Source organism: Carcharodon carcharias, chromosome 4, assembly GCF_017639515.1.
Source record: "Carcharodon carcharias isolate sCarCar2 chromosome 4, sCarCar2.pri, whole genome shotgun sequence".
Lineage (NCBI taxonomy): Eukaryota > Metazoa > Chordata > Chondrichthyes > Lamniformes > Lamnidae > Carcharodon > Carcharodon carcharias.
In genome coordinates this window covers 125529864-125547610 of record NC_054470.1, presented here as the reverse complement: position 1 = coordinate 125547610, position 17747 = coordinate 125529864, and the positions used below count along the sequence as shown (strand labels likewise).

The 17747-nt window shown below is 41.7% G+C and overlaps 1 protein-coding gene across 2 annotated transcripts in view; it reads right to left on the bottom strand.

Moving 5' to 3' along the window:
- Positions 1 to 8474, bottom strand: part of efna5b (ephrin-A5b) — a 215051-nt gene extending 206577 nt beyond the window's left edge. For both annotated transcript variants that reach the window (XM_041186560.1, XM_041186561.1), the window contains exon 1: positions 7806 to 8474. In XM_041186560.1, coding sequence (XP_041042494.1) covers positions 7806 to 7924 — 119 coding nt within the window. In that variant the 5' untranslated portion in view covers positions 7925 to 8474. The remainder of the gene's footprint in view (positions 1 to 7805) is intronic.
- Between the last annotated feature and the right edge of the window lie 9273 nt (positions 8475 to 17747).

Below are 17747 nucleotides of genomic sequence, written 5' to 3'. Positions count from 1 at the left end.
CCATTTTGAAAGTAGTCACTCACAGTTACCTCAGCCAGCTCTGAACACGAGTGCACCTCAAAGGTCATTCTGTGCAACTACTCGGAGACTGTGATGTAAAAATGCAGTCGTTGAAAGCAGTGACATCAGCTCCTTCATTTCATATAAATCACAGCTTTTTAAAATCATTTATAAGATTAAAATTTTCAATTTTTAAAAATGAAGCCCTATGCGAGTGAAGTTTAAGTGTTTTCTCAATTTTAATTTAAATACCTTAACCCTCCTTTCTCTCTCCCCACCCCTCCCCCTCACTTTTCACTCCATGCCATTCCTTTCATTGTCTTTCCCCATGTTATCAAAAAGAAACCCTCTGGTCTCCTCTGGGACTTGACCCATGGAGATGTGGAGCTAAGCTGATGAACTTTTTGCAATCGCCATTCTCCTTAACAACACACAGCACTCTTATTGTGCTGTTCTGGGCAATGTATGAAGAGGCACCTGTTTGCATAGAAACAGCAGATGCAATGTCCGTGAGTTAAAGGATTCTGAAGTTCCATAAAATGAAATATACCCACAAATAATTGAAAGAAAAGAGGCTCTATTTAAAATACTTTGTACAAAGACCACAGTGGGCTAGTCGGGTATAACGCATCTTGCTGCAAATTATATATAACATTAAAATTGGGCAGAACTATCAGTTTTTCAATAAAGTACCTTGAAATATACAATAAAAATCTTACTTCTCAGGGTGCAATCATGTACATTTTGTAAATATATGATAACTAAAGCAAGAGTGCTTGAATTGCCTGTAGCCAATTCAAAATCAAACCTGACAGGTCAGGAAATGTGCACACACACTGAGGTTTTGATTAATAGCAAGTTGTTCTTGTGTGGGACCACTACCTTTATGCCAAGTTTTATCTTAGTTACTTCACCAACATGTGAGGTTAGCATCAGTTGTTCTGCATGCTCCCTATTCATTATGCCAAAGTGTAGGGTCAGTTCTTGTGTGAACCAGATTTATTTCAACTAATGAATTCCCAATTATCCTCTGGAGTAATCCACAGCATTTTTCAGCTAAACCCTATGAACATCAAGCAGAGTAAAAAGGGGAATGCAGATTGAAGGCTAGGCTGGGGTGCAGGGTGGGGATGTTGCAGTTATTAAATATATCTTTGGGAGGAAGCTTGGAGACCTGAAAAAAAGCAATAATACTTCTTTTAAAGCTGGCCTCCTTGCCATAAACAGTCATCAGTAAAACACATACTTTGTCATGTTTTTCCCCAAATGACAAGTTTAACAATAGTGACAGCCATGTGTGTAATTAGTTTTCATTGTTCCCCTGATAGTCATTGCTCAAAGCAGGACCCTGTCTTTGCTGTTTTAAATATAATGGAAAATGCTCCACTGACAAGTATTTAATTACTCTGTGGTGCTGACAGGTCATGATGGGTACAAAGGAAAGACAGACTGCCACAATCATTTTAAAAACAGAGAATGGGCAGGAAAAATATTCATGTTTTTTCACTGAGCCACACTCAACAATGCCACCACCTTACATTTTTAGTGCCTGTAGCATAGAAACATGTCCTAATGCACTTCATAGAAGCACAAGGGAAAAATGGACACCAAGATATCAGGAGAGGGTGCCTAAAAGCTTGGTCAAAGAGGATGGTATTAAGGAGGGTTGGGTGGATAGTGTTATGGAAAGATGCCGAAGTTTAGGGGGGGAACTGCAAAACATAGGGCTCAGGCAGTTGAAGACATGGCAGTCAAAGCTGTAGTAAAGTGAGGAGGGAAGCACAAGAGGTCAGACTGGGAGAGATGTGAATTTGAGGAGTGGACTTTAATCCTGTAGGAGGTTACAGAAACAAGGAGTGGTGAGGAAGGATAATGCATCACCACCAGTCACAGAAAATGTTACTTATGACTTTGCTAAGGACCATTTCAGTACTGTAGGAGGGGTAGAATTGGAATTGGAGCAATTCTGATAGGTGGTTGCAGGAAACTTGGGCAAAAATTTGGGAGGCAATGTGTTCATTGACTTTGAAGAGAAAAGGGAGGTTGGAGACAGAGTTCGCAAGGACAGAAGGGCCAACAGTACTTTTTAAGGGGCGTGTGTGGGGGTGGGGGGGGGTTGTGGGTCATGACAGCAGTTTTGAAAGAAAAGGATACAGCGTAATAGAATACATGTCATTTACAATGCCATTTCGCACTCCTATTTCTGTGGACCTGCCTGGGTCCTATTTAGATTGCAATATTTATTTGGGTTATCTAGCAGTTGGATGCATGCATATCAGAAGCTTGGGAAAGTAGCCTGGCATCATCAAAATCTACTGCACAAGTTGACTGTGGTGTAAAGGGGGAGAGCTGTTACTGGGGAGAGATTTTTTTCCTCGCTCTAGTGCATTACTTTATTTTAAGTAAAGCAACTTTCTACTGACGTGAATAAGTTTAAGTTCCTTTTATTGCGTCTGCATTGAACAATAATTGTTTCACTGGTAATTGCAACCAGTATTAACAAAGCTAATGAGGGGAAAAAACACAAAAGCTGTAAAGTATCTTAAAAGCTCCACTAGTGCCAAAAGTTCAGGTAAAGCGGATTGTAAATTGGGCAAAGTAATTAATTCTGGAATTAGACAAAAACTGAAAGCTTTGTGCTTAACCAAGTTTAAAAGGCATTTTTAGGAAACATTGGGAAAGGCTTGATTTTGACTATTTTACATTTAATCTTTGTACAACAGCAAGACAGAGCTGTAATCCTTCTTCAGGGGGTCACTCCAGACATTGTACTGCGCTGTGCAGAACAGGAAATTAGTTCAAGAAATCAAGAGATTGCAGAAATATTTGCTCAATCACATTAGTGGAAAGTGTTTGCATATAGAGAACAAGCATGAGGCAAAGGGATTTTTTTCTTCACTAAACTTCACGTTTTCATCACCTGGACTCTTACTGGTGTTATTTTCTTGATGCAAAGTAAGTGAAACGTTACTTGCAGAGACACAAAGTGAGAGTTAACCACAGACCTTGTCTATGGTTAGCACTGTTTCATATTGCATATGATGACAAACTGAAATCGTTGGCATTTTGTTATTTGTAAAGCTATGTTTAAAAGCATAACAGCTACATTGCAACATGCAAAATCTAGGAAAACGATCATATATAATGGTATTTTGTTTATTTTGGTGTCACTATGGAAGAAATTATACCCAATATTTTAGCTTTAAAGTTAATAACTGTTCGATGCACATGTGCAGCTATTAGTTAATAAAAACCAGAAAAATTTAGCAGCTTGCCTTATTTTAAATAAGAGACGCCATAGCTTATATCTTGCCCAAGTTTCTGGTGCAAGGATTTGTACCTTAAATCAGATTTATGTCCTGTGTGCAGGACTATACCTGTATGTTCATATTTGTCTGTCAATGAATCACTTCATTTCCCTTTCTTCTCTCCTAATTTTCTCTCTCATCTCTCACACAGTGAGCACAGGACTCCTGAAGAACTAATTGCATTCATTCACTTACTTTGCACAGCATGGTATTGTTAGATTACCAGATTCATAACAACAGGATAGAAGACGACTCATCTTTAGCTGCACCTCACCAACAGGAAATATAGCATCTGGGCGGGTCGGAATGCAACCCCTTCATTAAGGTATTTGCAGTTATGAATGGGAAGAACTTTTCCCTTTTTTTTTTTATAAAGAGTGTGGGATAATTAACCTCTAATAAGTTGCCTGTCAGTACCTTCCCTCATGAGGCTGCAATCTGTGAAACCCTTATGGGTCCTGGTTTCTCTCAAGCTCACACAAAGGGACCACATTGAAAGAGCAGGGTTTCCTGCTGTAACAGTCACTGGATGCAGTGATGCTATTAACTTTCACTAAGCACTATATAATGAACTGCAAAACCCCTTTCTGTTGAATTTTACAACCAAAACCTGGACACATTTATGAGCAGCAGCAGTTTCCCTCACCGCCCACCACCCCCACCCGAGTGCTGAGAGAAAGTAAATAGTAAACTCAAAACTTTCCCTTGCAAATAAAATGCTGACAACCACTGACTCTTAATTAGTATTAATGCTTCAGGCATGGGCTGATTTAAACCTACAGAACTGCAATGTGTACTCTGTTTCCTTGCTTATCAATGCTTTCATTTTCAATTAATATTTTTTAAAGGTCCGGCTATAGAAATACGAAAGTGGAATAGACATAGAAATATGAAAGTGGAATAGACAAAGATATCAAGTAGCAAAATAGATTTGTTTTTACTAATGGGTGAAGATTACTGCATTCAAAAAATGTCTTCAGTCACCAAGAGCTTGTGAGCTCTTATTTTTAAAGCAGCTTTGTTGACAAATTCATCCTGTCTGAACTGCATTATTAAATGCAATAAAAATTTTTGCCTTTTTGTCCAGGTATCAAAACTTAAAATCTACAACAATAATAGATATTATCCATACAGCTAAAAACCTTAAGCTTATATTTCTCAGAGAAAAGTTGCTTAATCATTTTTTTTCAAAAAAGGTCACATTGTGGTTTATCCATAACTTTTGCTCAGCTGGATATAGACGACTTACAGCCATTACGAGGTCAGTGACTACTGTTAAGATTATGCAGCCACTTTCTGCCATTGGGGACATGTCGGGGTATCTACAGGAAAGTGTCAGAATGCACTACAACGTAATAATGTTTATTCTGCCACACGGATGATATTTGGATTTGCAACATACAATTTTATAGATCATGAATTCCATGGCTGTTTTGCACCCTTTCTGTAACAGGGAATATTGTGCTGAGCCAGTTTTCCAGAGGAGAGGGTAAGCTACTGTATTAACCCAGCAATTCAGAGAATTTGAACCCCGAATGAAAAGTGCTTTGCCCGCTTTGCTGTTGCTCACAATTGGCAAGACTGGAACAAGCAGAGATGGGTTTGATATCAGCAAAGTGTAATATTGCATATGATTTATTTCTATATAAAACAGCTTTAAACAGAATCTCACTGGTTACTTTATACAATTACTTGAAATGCCACAAGGTAACTATAACTCAAAAGATGGTAACATATTTTGTCACTGCGGATACCATTTTCTTTGATAAAACTTATTGCTGAAGCCTATGAACATATCAAATATCTAGTAAATGTAACAAAATTTGGCTGAATTTATTTTTTTTTACTCTCAATTCATCATATTTAGGCCCACAAAGCAGATACTGCATCTTCAATCATACAAACCCAGGTGAGGAAATTCTCCCAATAGCTTAAAATCCAATTTGTAATCTAGAAGCAGGTTTTTGCCTGACAGTGTAGTAAATGCATAAAAAAACATGCCCTGTGACCCAAATCCATTTGTTCATCTCAGCTCAAACTGGGACATCACCTCTGTGCTAGAAAGAAAGGATATACATAAGGCAAGGGAGAACATTGCAAAGCAGAGAACATACAAAGTAGGATACACACAGGAATGACAGGCACACAAGTACATAAAGAATGGCACCAAGAAAGAGAGAACATGCAATGGAGAATACAGAAGAGACAAAAAAGACTAAAAAGCAGATGAAATACATACAAATGTAGTCAAAGAGAAAGACAGAGAGGTGACACAGTGAGAAATACCTACAAAGAAAGGAGGAAGCAACTGACTGATCCATGGAGACAGGGAGAAAGAAGGAAAACAGCAAGAAAGTGACACACAAAATACAAAGATATATAAACATGAGAACAGCAGGGAAAAATAATTTTACAGAGATATAAAATCACACAGAGGGCATGCATACACAATGGGAGCAACAGAGAGGGAGCAACATAATGACAGATACATGCAGAAAGGCTAAGGGAAGGTTCATTCAACAGCACCAACCCAAACCACTAATTGTGGGTTTAAATTGCAATGTGCAATTTAGAATGAAACAATAAAACAACCTTTTTATTGTACTCACTCTGAACCCCTGAAGTGTTTCCAAAAGGATTGAATGAACTCGGGGAGAATCATTTAAACCGGATTTAAATGGAATTCATACATGTCTTTTAGTTGTAGCAAAAAGACTTTTCTTTTAGTTGTAGCAAAAAGACTTTTCTTTTAGTTGTAGCAAAAAGACTTTTCTTTTAGTTGTAGCAAAAAGACTTTCCATAAGAAAAGTCTATGTATACTATTGTGAAGTATGGACTGATCTGCAAAATAATTTCACCTTTGAAAATTCAATAATTTAATACCAAATTTGGATATTTGAATATTTTAATCAATATTCACAATGAGTCATACAAATCGCTGGAAAAAAATTGGTGACAAAACTCAAAATCAAATAAATTTATAGTGATAATTGGCGGCTGGGTTCCTAATGCTGTTCTAAAGCATTTTGCGGCACAGCACCAGGCTCTCAATGTGGTGAGGTCATTCCTGATATGGGAACATTTGCAATTTAAGTCTCTCTCAAAGAAACATGTAGAACTTTTTTAGTATTTAATCCTTGATTTGTTTATCAATTTTCTAACAAATCGATTTGCATTTCTAGTTTAAATTTCTAATTAAACTTTCGGCCTCTACAGATCAATGAAACATTAATAACAGGGCGGTAAAGTGATGAGGGGCGCTTGCATAAAGCGCAGCTGCTAATCCAAACCCAGATGTTGTTCCTCGTGTAAAAAAAATTGTTTTATATTTTTGGCTTCGGTAAAGGGAAAAACAGCGCGGCAGACAGGACTGGTGAGTGTGCGGCAATGTTCCAGAAAATGTAAGGCAAAGCAAACTTTATCGAACAACATATGGGAGTGTTCAACGCTGCAATAATTGGAACTGTACAAAGCGTGGTGAAACTTTGAATAAAACAACACTAAGCTGTCTTTCCTTTGCATCCTGACCTGGTCTTGTTCGGATGTGAGCCGGGTCCGGCCACAGACTCAGGGCTGAAGCAGTCGTCAAGTTTCGCTCAAAACTTTAGCGCCTTTCTCCCGCTTCCAGCAACCTGCCCGAGAGTCCACGACTTTATTCACCCTAATTATGCAATTAAACATTTGTGTTCGTTGCAAAATTCCAAATTTAATCTCCATCTAGTTTTTTTAAAAAAACTCTCATCTGGGGAACGGATATTCCGGCGCGAAGTTAATTTTAACGTGCAGCCGCTTCCTTTTACACCATTTGAATTTTCAATAATAAAACCGACTTCGCCACAAAAATTAAAAGCAGCCTCGTGGAGGAAGCTGCAGCCTCGCCGACTTTGATGAATTGACTCGGTTCCTCCTCTACCTCAGCAGCGGCTGGCAGAGGCTCTGGGCCCCGCCGCCGCCTCAACCCATCCCGGGAAAACATCTTTCAACTCATCGGGACATGGGCTTGTTTTCCAGTTAAAAACTCAATGATGAACTTCTTGTCGAGATAAAAAAAGCTCAATGGACGTAGGAGTAAAAACGCCCAAACTGGAGGGCTGAGAACCGACAGCGGCACCTCAAACAACCAGCCCAAGTGGCAGGCTGTCTGAACAGTAACTTTTAAATGGAGCCGGCGTTTCATTACAATTCCAAACACTAACCCACTTCAAATATCACCAGAGTGATGTGCGCAGTTCACCTGAAAATGCCCTCTCGCCTACCTCATAATTTACAAGGGAAAGTCCAGTCGGACTGTTTTAACAGCCCAAGAGCTCCCCCGCCCCCCAAATCTTTGCTTTTTTGTAGTGTGACCATGAAATAGTGTCAGGGTGATCCAGACCTGTAGGATTATACAATTCCCATTACTGATATCTCCTTTGTGGTAAACCTGCAGCTCCATCCCCGCCTCCGTGCCCAGTCGAGCCGGGCCGGGAAGGGAAGCCGGCTCCAGGCGCGCCTTACCTCGGGTTGCTGTTGTTCCAGTAGACGGCGTACCGGTCGGCTACCACTTTGCTGGGCTCCTGCGAGTAAACACACATCCACAGCACCACGAAGACGACAACCATCTCCACAATGATCATTGCTGCGGAGGGGATGAGAGGACCTCGTTCTCTCTCTCTCTCGCTCCAAACTTACAGCTTCAGAAGACCCCTCTCATTCACTGTCTTCAGACAAGATCAAAGTCTGGAATCGGAGAACGCGAAAGTCCAAGATTGGAACAAGAAATGAGGATGCAATACCGGCAAACGTGTAAAAACCCTCCAAAACACCGCAAGGACTTGAAAGAATTATTGATACATTTGAACACAAAATGTGAGGCAGTGACCGGCGAAATGAAGAGCCAATTACAAAATCCCCCAGCTCACTGGCAGCAGGGGATGGGATCGGCCGAAAGTTCTGGGCTTGTTCCACAAAACGAGGTTAAGTCCGCAATCTGTATGCAACTGGCAGCAGAAACCAGCAAAAAGTCGGTGCCGGGAACCCAAGTCGCCCCAGGTGCGTTGTTGGTGCTGCCGGTGATGTGTGTGCGCGCGTGTGTGATCGATGTTTTAAATTATCTATATTCACTTATTGGGAGCAGAACAAGAGCAGCTGGAGATTCCCGAGGCAGCAGCATCCAGTCAAAGCATCCTCTCTCTTCCCCCCACCCCCCTCCCCCCTCCCCTACTCCGTCAAAATAAAATTCCCCACTGAAGATGTACTTTGAAAGATGTGGTTTGAAGAGCTGGAACAAAGTAGCCGCTGCAGCCTGCACACACTCACTCAACACGGTCAGCACTCTGCAAACATGGTCCGGACAAGAGCAGCCGAATACAAAACAAGGGTTTGCCTCTCCAGGATGGGGCTTTTTTTGTTTGGTATTTGTGTGTGTGCGCCCCTCCCCTGCCGGAATGAGATAAGCGAGCAACCGGGATCCAGAGAGAAACCCGAGGCGGGCGGCTGAATGAGCGGTGCTGATGAACACAGAAAGCGGACACTGCCAGACAAGCGCCGCCGCTTCATTGAGAGTCTGGCGACTCGGTGTTGTTTTGGAGGCCGGCAGGAGAGGCGGAACTCCCAGCCCAGGGGGGGGGGGAGCGGCTTCAAGCAGTGGGTGGGGATTCACCCCATGAAAAGGGGGCGGAACAGACGAAAACCCCACCCCTTAAACCCCTTTTCAACAGCTGATAAGTTGCCAGTGTCCCCGCCCTTCCCGCCTCCAGCTCCTCTCCACCAATATCTGCGCTTGGCAAAGCCCGGGGCAAGTCAGAGAGATGACGGCAATGCTGGGCTTGACACCACTGAGGTACTGGCGGCTGCAACATCACATCTTCGACAATCATTACAGCTTCGTCTTAATTTTCAACAGTTTCTTGCACAAGCCGATTCATTATATTGAAAATAATTGCACATTCCACCCCCCTCCCCTCCTCACGATTTGCCCAGAACTGTCCATGTCTCAATGATGAATTAATGGTCAGAAACCCATCTGCTAATAAATAAGCGCGGTAAGAAAATAATACCGGATTCCGATCATGTGCCTTTGTCAGGTTAAATCAATAGCATTGGTAGTGTGTGAAAATAAATGGTCAGTCCTACGTCTGTTAGAACAGAGAAGCTATTGTGTTATCTGCCCCAGGCTATTTGTTATAAATACAACGGCAACAAAATCATTAATCAGGAGGCAGCACTCTGCAGCTGTAAGAGTTTCACTGTCACAAAATACGTGCATCAGGTAACTCAGCTTTGCTTCCACGTACGCAGCTTATCGAATTTCTCCAAAGATGACTCTTGGCCCGCGTTTCGCACGTTGTGTCTGCTCTTTCTACTCTCCAGTTTATTACGGGGATGTGAATTTGTCTGAAGTCACCCAATCCCCAGGATTGAGTTCACAGATCGGAAACTCTGGTTAGACAGCTCCAACACTCCTCCTGGCGGCGGCATCACTTACTACAAACACACTCCATATTCTTGTGAAATATGAATCTTTCAAATATTGCGCATTTCCACTATTTTATGTGTTTACTTAAAGTGTTCCCCTGCCCAATATATATATGACTAGCGGTGAGAGATGTTCTGCTAAAATATATTTTTGTATATATATAATCAACGCAATTCAATATCTTAGAATGCTCTCTCAGGATAAAAACATCAGAATCATGTACCAGAAGTAATAACTAATTGTGTAGTTGACCTGCCTTACCTGTTACAGCAAGAATTGAAGCCAAAGAACAAGCACACAAAGCCTGTAGCCGTGAAGAGAATAGTGGCTCCAAACCTTTAAACGCTCGTCTGATTTCAGGATGTAATAGGTGAAATAAACAACAGCGGTCAGTTTGCTAAGCATGCAGCTATCAGGCAGATGCCAGAGCAGTCTATTGACTTCTCAATATAGGCTGCTGAGCAGAAGAGAGATCTCAGATTTGCTCACATCACTGGATTTCCCCAGGTTCAATGTTTTGTTGACTAACCATACATTGTCCTCTCAGTTTCAAGAATCAGGTATGTTTTACAACAAGGACTTCTACTCCTTGAATGCTCAACTGGGCTGTTGTGAATTGTATATTAATTAGGTGTTTAATTATATTCAGGTGGGGGTCAATAACTGAGGATTCACCTGTGCTCATTTATTGGACTAGGCTGAAAACTGGATGTTGGACCTTGAGGTGTACAATGTGTACTTGTGTTTCTAAGTAAAAGCTTGTAATGTGTAAAAACTAGGCTCCAGTCATATTCTTCATTGCCTAATTATCTGCTTTATAACAACTGTGACCATAAACAGTGAATATTGCAGGTCTGTGTCTGATTTCCTCAATGTAGCCCTGAAGCCTTCATTCTGCGATAATCCTCAATTTTCCTATTTTCAACCCAAGTGTCAGGCTGGCTCCTTGGAGGCAGTGGATATCCACTGTGCACCTGGCTCATGGCTGCTACTGGGAACAGATGCTGAGCACCGATTCAGTGGAAAAGCATTTGGATATCAGAGTTCTCATGAGCAAACCATAGGCATGTTCAAACAGAGGTTTAGGTGTCTGGACAAATCTCATGGTGTCCTGCAGTATAGCTCTAATCAGGTCTCCAGATTTGTAGTGGCCTGCTGTATGCTATACAACTATGCCATTCGCAAGGCCAAGCCATGCAGTCACCACAAGAGGAAGAAATCCAGGAGCAAGATGAAGAAGCAATGAGGAAGGAGAGGATGATGAGGAAGATCAAGTTTGAGCAATGCTGCCACAGCTGTAAGGCCAAAAATTATTGGGAGATTTTCCTAAGCAAGCCCTCCCCCATCCCAGACTTTTCCCAATGTTTGACCTACCTTCTGAATGGCCTGCAACTCTATCATTTCACTGTGTCCAGTTCAAAATTGCTTTTGCCTGAATGCTAGTGGAGCTGGCGTCAAGAAGGACACCAGCATTTGTTCAACAGTCCTCCCATTGAATCTGAATGATGTAGCAGAAGCATTGCTGATGGAATCTCTCTAGCACTCGAATGTGTTGCTGATACAAAGTCCAGGTCTCACTGCAGCACAGGAGCATGGTGATGACAACTGCTCTGTACACTAGGACTTTGGTTGACTTGTGGATATCTTTTGAGAGAAGTAGTTTCCAAGGTATGGGAAGTGCGCAACATATTTCTGGGTTTCTCCAACATATTTGGCTGACCAGGTGTGAATTGATATGAGTTTTGTTTTTGCAGAATTCAAGGCAGGCTGAATTTCTTGCACGCAGCATTGAAGAGATCGAGAGTGGTTTGCAAATATGGTGCATAGGGAGCCATGGCACTGCAGTCGTCTGCAAACTAATCTATGAGGATAAGTCTTTAAATGCAGGTTGCTGCTGACTGCAGCGGAGTTAAGATGCAAGCTCTTCCTTCCGTAGTAGCTACCTGGGCTGTCTCATCCCCTGCTCATGCTCTTGCGCTCCCTGATTCTCCAAGTGCAGGCCCCTTTCACGCATCCTTTGCTGTGTGTATAGTGCCAGTCTCTGAGCTGGTGCTTATTAAAGTAGGTTTGAGTGGCACTGAGTCATCATGTATGATGCTTACTGAGTGCTATATATTTTGTTGACTTAAAGTGCGAAGGATCAAGAAAGACTTCTATTTATATAATGCCTTTCAAGGCCGTTGTACCTCCCAATGCACTTTTTTGAAGTGTAGTTACTGTTATAGGAAATGGGGAAGCCAATTGCATACAGCAAACTCCAACAAACAGCAGTGATTATTTGTTTTTGTCGTGTTGATTGAGGGATTACATTTTGGCCAGGATAATGGGCATAACTTTCCTGCACTTGGGATTTTTGCATCCACTTGACAGGACAGATGGGGGCCTCAGTTTAACATATCCTCCAAGGGACACCACCTCTGAAAGTGCAACACTCCTACAATACTGCATTGAAGTGTTAATCTTGATTTTTGTGCTCAAGTCCTCAAGTAAGACTTGAACCCACAACCTCCTGACCCACAGGCAAGAATACTACCAACCAAGCCACAACTAATAAGCAGCAATAGATGAGTGGCTGCTGAAAGCAGCTGCATTCTGCCACACATAATGTGTGTGGTGAGATTTCAGTGAGAAGAAACAGTATAAGATGGCAAAAGCCCCAGAAGATGTGCCTTCCAGCATCAACACTCCCTGCACCTTTAATGTGACCCATCGCCAACATTTGCATTACTTCTTCCTCAATTAGGGAGAGGACGTGAATGGATGCTTTCCCTCCTCCTGACACTATCCTGTCTCTAATAATGTTAGCCAGCTTTCCCGTAGAGTGGTTGTCTAGTGCTTTCAGATGTTGATAGATACACTGTGTGCTTTCAGTACTTTTGTTTTTATTTCCATTTTTCAGCATTTAAAGAATTTTTCTTTTTATCAAATTCACCATTGTTGATTGTCATGATTGTAGGCATACTTGAAGGCATAAAGAACCTTATGGTGGGATTTACATTTTATGAGACTTTTCCCATGTTAATGTCTAAACAGTACACGATCAAAAATGTATACAAGATAACATAGGAAATTAATCTCCTGGAACTAAAAAACGGGGTAGTACTAATGATACTTTTTTTTATTATTCATTCATAGAATATGGGAGTTGCTGATTAAGCCAGCATTTATTGCCCATCCCTAACTGCCCTTGGGAAGGTGGTGGTGAGCTGCCTTCTTGAACCGCTGCAGTCCATGTAGTGTAGGTACACTCACAGTGCTGTTAAGGAGGGAGTTCCAGGATTTTGAACCAGTGACAGTGAAGGAATGGTGATATATTTCCAAATCAGGCTGGTGAGTGACTTGGAGAGGAACTTCCATGTGGTGGTGCTCCCATGTGTTTGCTGCCCTTGATGGTAGTGGTCATGAGTTTGGGAGGTGCTGTCTGAGGAGCCTTGGTGAGTTCCTACAATGCATCTTGTAGATGATACACACTGCTGCTGCTGGGAATGAACATTTGTGGATGGGCTGCCAATCAAGTGGGTTGCTTTGTCCTTAATGGTGTCAAGTTTCTTGAGGGTTGTGGGAGCTGTACTCATCCAAGCAAGTGGAGAGTATTCCATCACACCCCTGACTTGTGCCTTGTAGATGACGTACAGGCTTTGGGGAGTCAGGAGGTGAGTTACTTGCTGCAGGATTCCTAGCCTCTGACCTGCTCTTGTAGCCACATTATTTATGTGGCTGGTCAAGTTCAGTTTCTGGACAATGGGAACCCCCAGGATGCTGATTGTGGGAGATTCAGCAATGGTAATGCCATTGAATTTTAAGTGTCGAAAGCTAGGTTCCCTCTTGTTGGAAATGGTCATTGCCTGGCACCTGTGTGGTGTTAATGTTATTGCCACTTGTCAGCCCAAGCCTGGATATTTTCCAGGTCTTGCTGCATTTGGACATGGACTGCTTCAGCATCTGAGGAGCCACAAATGGTGCTGAACATTGTGCAATTATCAGCGAATGTCCCCACTCCTGATGTTATGATGGAAGGAAGATCATTGATGAAGCAGCAGAAGATGGTTGGGTCTTGGACACTACTCTGAGGAACTCCTGCAGTGATGTCCTAGAACTGAGATGATTGACCTGGAACAACCACAGCCATCTTCCTTTGTGCTAGGTATGACTCCAACCAGTGGAGGGTTTTCCTCCTGATTGCCATTGACTCAAGTTTTGTTAGGGCTCCTTAATGCCACAGTCAGTCAAATGCTGCCTTGATGTCAAGGGCAGTCACTCTCACCTCACCTCGGGAGTGCAGCACTTTTGTGCATGTTTGAACTAAGGCTGTAATGAGGTCAGGAGCTGAGTGATCCTGGCAGAAACAAACTGGGCATTGGTGAGCAGGTTATTGCTTAGCAAGTGCCACTTGATAGCACTGTTGATGACCCCTTCCATCACTTTACTGATGATGGAGAGTAGTCTGATGGGGCGGAAATTGGTCGGGTTGGATTTGTCCTGCTTTGTGTGTACAGGACATAGCTGGGCAATTTTCCACACTGCCGGGAAGATGCCAGTGTTGTAGCTGTACTGGAACAGCTTGGCAAGGGGCATGGCAAGTTCTGGAGCAAAAGTTTTCATTACTATTGCCGGAATATTGTCAGGGCCCAGAGCCTTTGCGGTATCTAGTGTCTTTAGCTGTTCAGCAGTAAAGAAGGCAAATGGTATGTTGGCCTTCATAGCCAGAGGATTCGAGTACAGGAGCAGGGATGTCTTGCTGCAATTATGCACGGCCTTGGTGAGACCACACCTGGAATATTGTGTGCAGTTTTGGTCTCCTTATCTGAGGAAGGATGTTCTTGCTATAGAGGGAGTGCAGCAAAGGTTTACCAGACTGATCCCTAGGATAGCGGGACTGACATTTGAGGAGAGATTGAGTCGGTTAGGATTATGTTCGCTGGAGTTCAGGAGAATGAGGGGGGATCTCATAGAAACCTATAAAATTCTAACAGGACCAGACAGGGTAGATGCAGGAAGGATGTTCCCAATGGTGGGGGAGTCCAGAACCAGGGGTCACAGTCTGAGGATACGGGGTAGACCATTTAGGACTGAGATGAGGAGAAATTTCTTCACCCAGGGAGTGGTGAGCCTGTGGAATTCGCTACCACAGAAAATAGTTGAGGCCAAAACATTGTATGTTTTCAAGAAGGAGTTAGATATAGCTCTTGGGGTGAAAGGGATCAAGGGATATGGGGAGAAAGCGGGAGCAGGCTATTGAGTTGGATGATCAGCCACGATCATGACGAATGGTGGTGCAGGCTTGAAGGGCCGAAAGGCCTACCCCTGCTCCTATTTGCTATATTTTTATGTTTCTAGATATCACGTGGAGTGAATCAAATTGGCTGAAGACTGGCATCTGTAATGCTGGGGACCTCAGGAGAAGGCCAAGATGGACCACCCACTTGGCACTTCTGGCTGAAGATTGTTGTCAAAGCTTTTGCCTTATCTTTTGCACTGATGTGCTGGACTGCCCATCATTGAGGATGGGGGTATTTGTGGAGCCTCCTCCTCCAGTGAGTTGTTACATTGTGCACCACCATTCATGACTGGATGTGGCAGGACTGCAGAGCTTAGATCTGACCCATTGGTTGTGGAATCATTTAGCTCTGTCTATCCTTGCTGCATATGCTGTTTGGCATGCAGGTAGTCCTGTCTTGTAGCTTTACCATGTTGACATCTCATTTTTAGGTATACCTGGTGCTGCTCCTGGCATGCCCTCCTGCACTCTTCATCGACAAATGCTTACAATTAGTAATCCAGCCATCCTGATACAGTTCATAGCTAATGGCAGCATTGCAGCTATATCAGTTTAGTTCAGTTGGTATTGTACCCTATTTGGAAGATAATGGCCTCCAAGTCCACTTGAGTACATAAACTAGTGGCAATGTTTGAAGGGAATTCTCCTAATCTCCTATCTAACGTTTTTTCTTCTAAAACCTAAAAGACCTGAGCATTTATCTTTGCATTGAATGCAAAAGGGTTGCTGTGTCAGCCTATATAAAACAATGTCAGTATATTTTGATATTTTTGAGACATGTATTGAGGTTTGAGGTGCCAGCTCAACGCAAGTCTTTCTTCATGATTACCATGTAGTTCTGTTTGTTTATTTTTATGTACTCTATGCCTACTTTTTGTATTACTCTTTGTATCTGTATCACTGTAAATGTTATAGTAAACTATAAGTTTCCTTGCTTTCTGATTTGGTTCTTTTCAAATACAGATCATTATTAGCATTGCTCTGGGATGACTATTTTCAGATAAGTTAATGTGCAAACATTTATCTTCAATGTGAAAACTTTAAATGCATATTTTGGCCAGATCTAATGAACTATAAATTCTTATCAGATGAATTAATAGATATGTGACATAATCCCAATGTATGTAACATATTTACGGTTGAGAATATTTTCCAATTGATGTGAGTTTTCTGAGTTATAGAACCTGGGAATTAGTTGGCAAAAAGCAACAGGTACATTCTCTAACTTAGTTACTGGGAATTTCTACTCTATTTTCTACTAGACAAGAGCTCTAATTGCAATTACTGCAGTAAGAATAACAGTATGTATCATAGAGAGGGATCTGGTTAAAAAATTAATAGTTTTCCTGCGACATTAACCATATTGGACCAGATATCCAGCAGCCCTGCCTGTATAAAATGTCAAAGCTCTGAACATATTCACATTGCCCTAATCAGATCAAAGTCTCCATTTTAAATGAAAATCTCTAGGATAGGGTTTACTTTAGTCCTATAATTATATTACTCAGAATAATTTTAACCAATGACAATAAACATGAGGCATAGAATTTTTTTTGACATTCAGCTCCAGATTATCTCTGATATCTCTGCAATAATTATTTCACTGTGGATAGTTGTCCACAGTAAATGCTATCATGGGTCAACAGCATGGAGCCAAATGGCAGTTGGCGTCAACATTCAAGGCCAGTGCAGACACAGAAACTGAATAAAACCTTCACCAGAAATCAAAACAGTATATTTTCTAAGCAGTAGGAGATACCACAAAGTGATTTCAAGGATGTAATCAAATCCCAGAGTTGTATGACAGCTATTAACCTTTAGAGCTTCAGTCTTGTGGTTTGTGATGTCATCTGAACCACTTGATTAGATTACTTCCTTGTAATCACTATATTTAAGAGGCTCTCTAATTTTAAAGTGGGTCCCAGGACACTCTTAGTTTCTGAAATCCTGCCTATGTTGTCTGACATGCAAGCAGGCTTGACAAAAGTTTGGGTATTCTTAACAAAAATGTTTTAATCTTTTAAAATCTAAAAAATCCCATCAGACAAATACAAAGTGATACATTACTATTCAGCATAAAAAGATTCAGCAGTGAAACAGAGTTGCCATAAACAAGAAAAGAGTACAAACAGAGCCAATGTGGTTGGTACCCAAGGTTTGTTACATTATCAGGGATGTATTACAGACCTCTGAATTGTGGAAAGAAAATAGAAGAGGAACTTTGCAGTTTGTTTAGAGAGATGAATAACAAAATTATGTGCTGGGAGTTTTCAATTATCCATTTAGCGATTGGAACATAGAGGAAACAAATAGAGAAAATGAAATTGAATTCCTAGAATGTGTGCAGGATTCCCAAAGCAGGTGCATTAGTAGGCCTACAAGGGTGGGGCTGTTGCTAAATCTGGTTATAAATAGTGACATAGATCAGGTAGATAAGCTAATTGTGGGTGAGCACCTTGGGAGTAGTGAAAACTGTATGATAAGATTTAAGATTCAACTAAATATGGGAAAAGTCAGTGCAAAAAAACTAGAGCAGCAGGTTGGATTAATGGAGAGTATAGAAGGATGAGGAGAGAACTAGATGAGGTGAAGTGGAAGGAGAAATCGGCACATGGAACTGAAGAGCAACGCGGGATTTTTTTTAAAAAAATGATCGCCAAGGTATCAGCTAAATTTTTCAATTAAAAAGCAAGGAAACTACTAA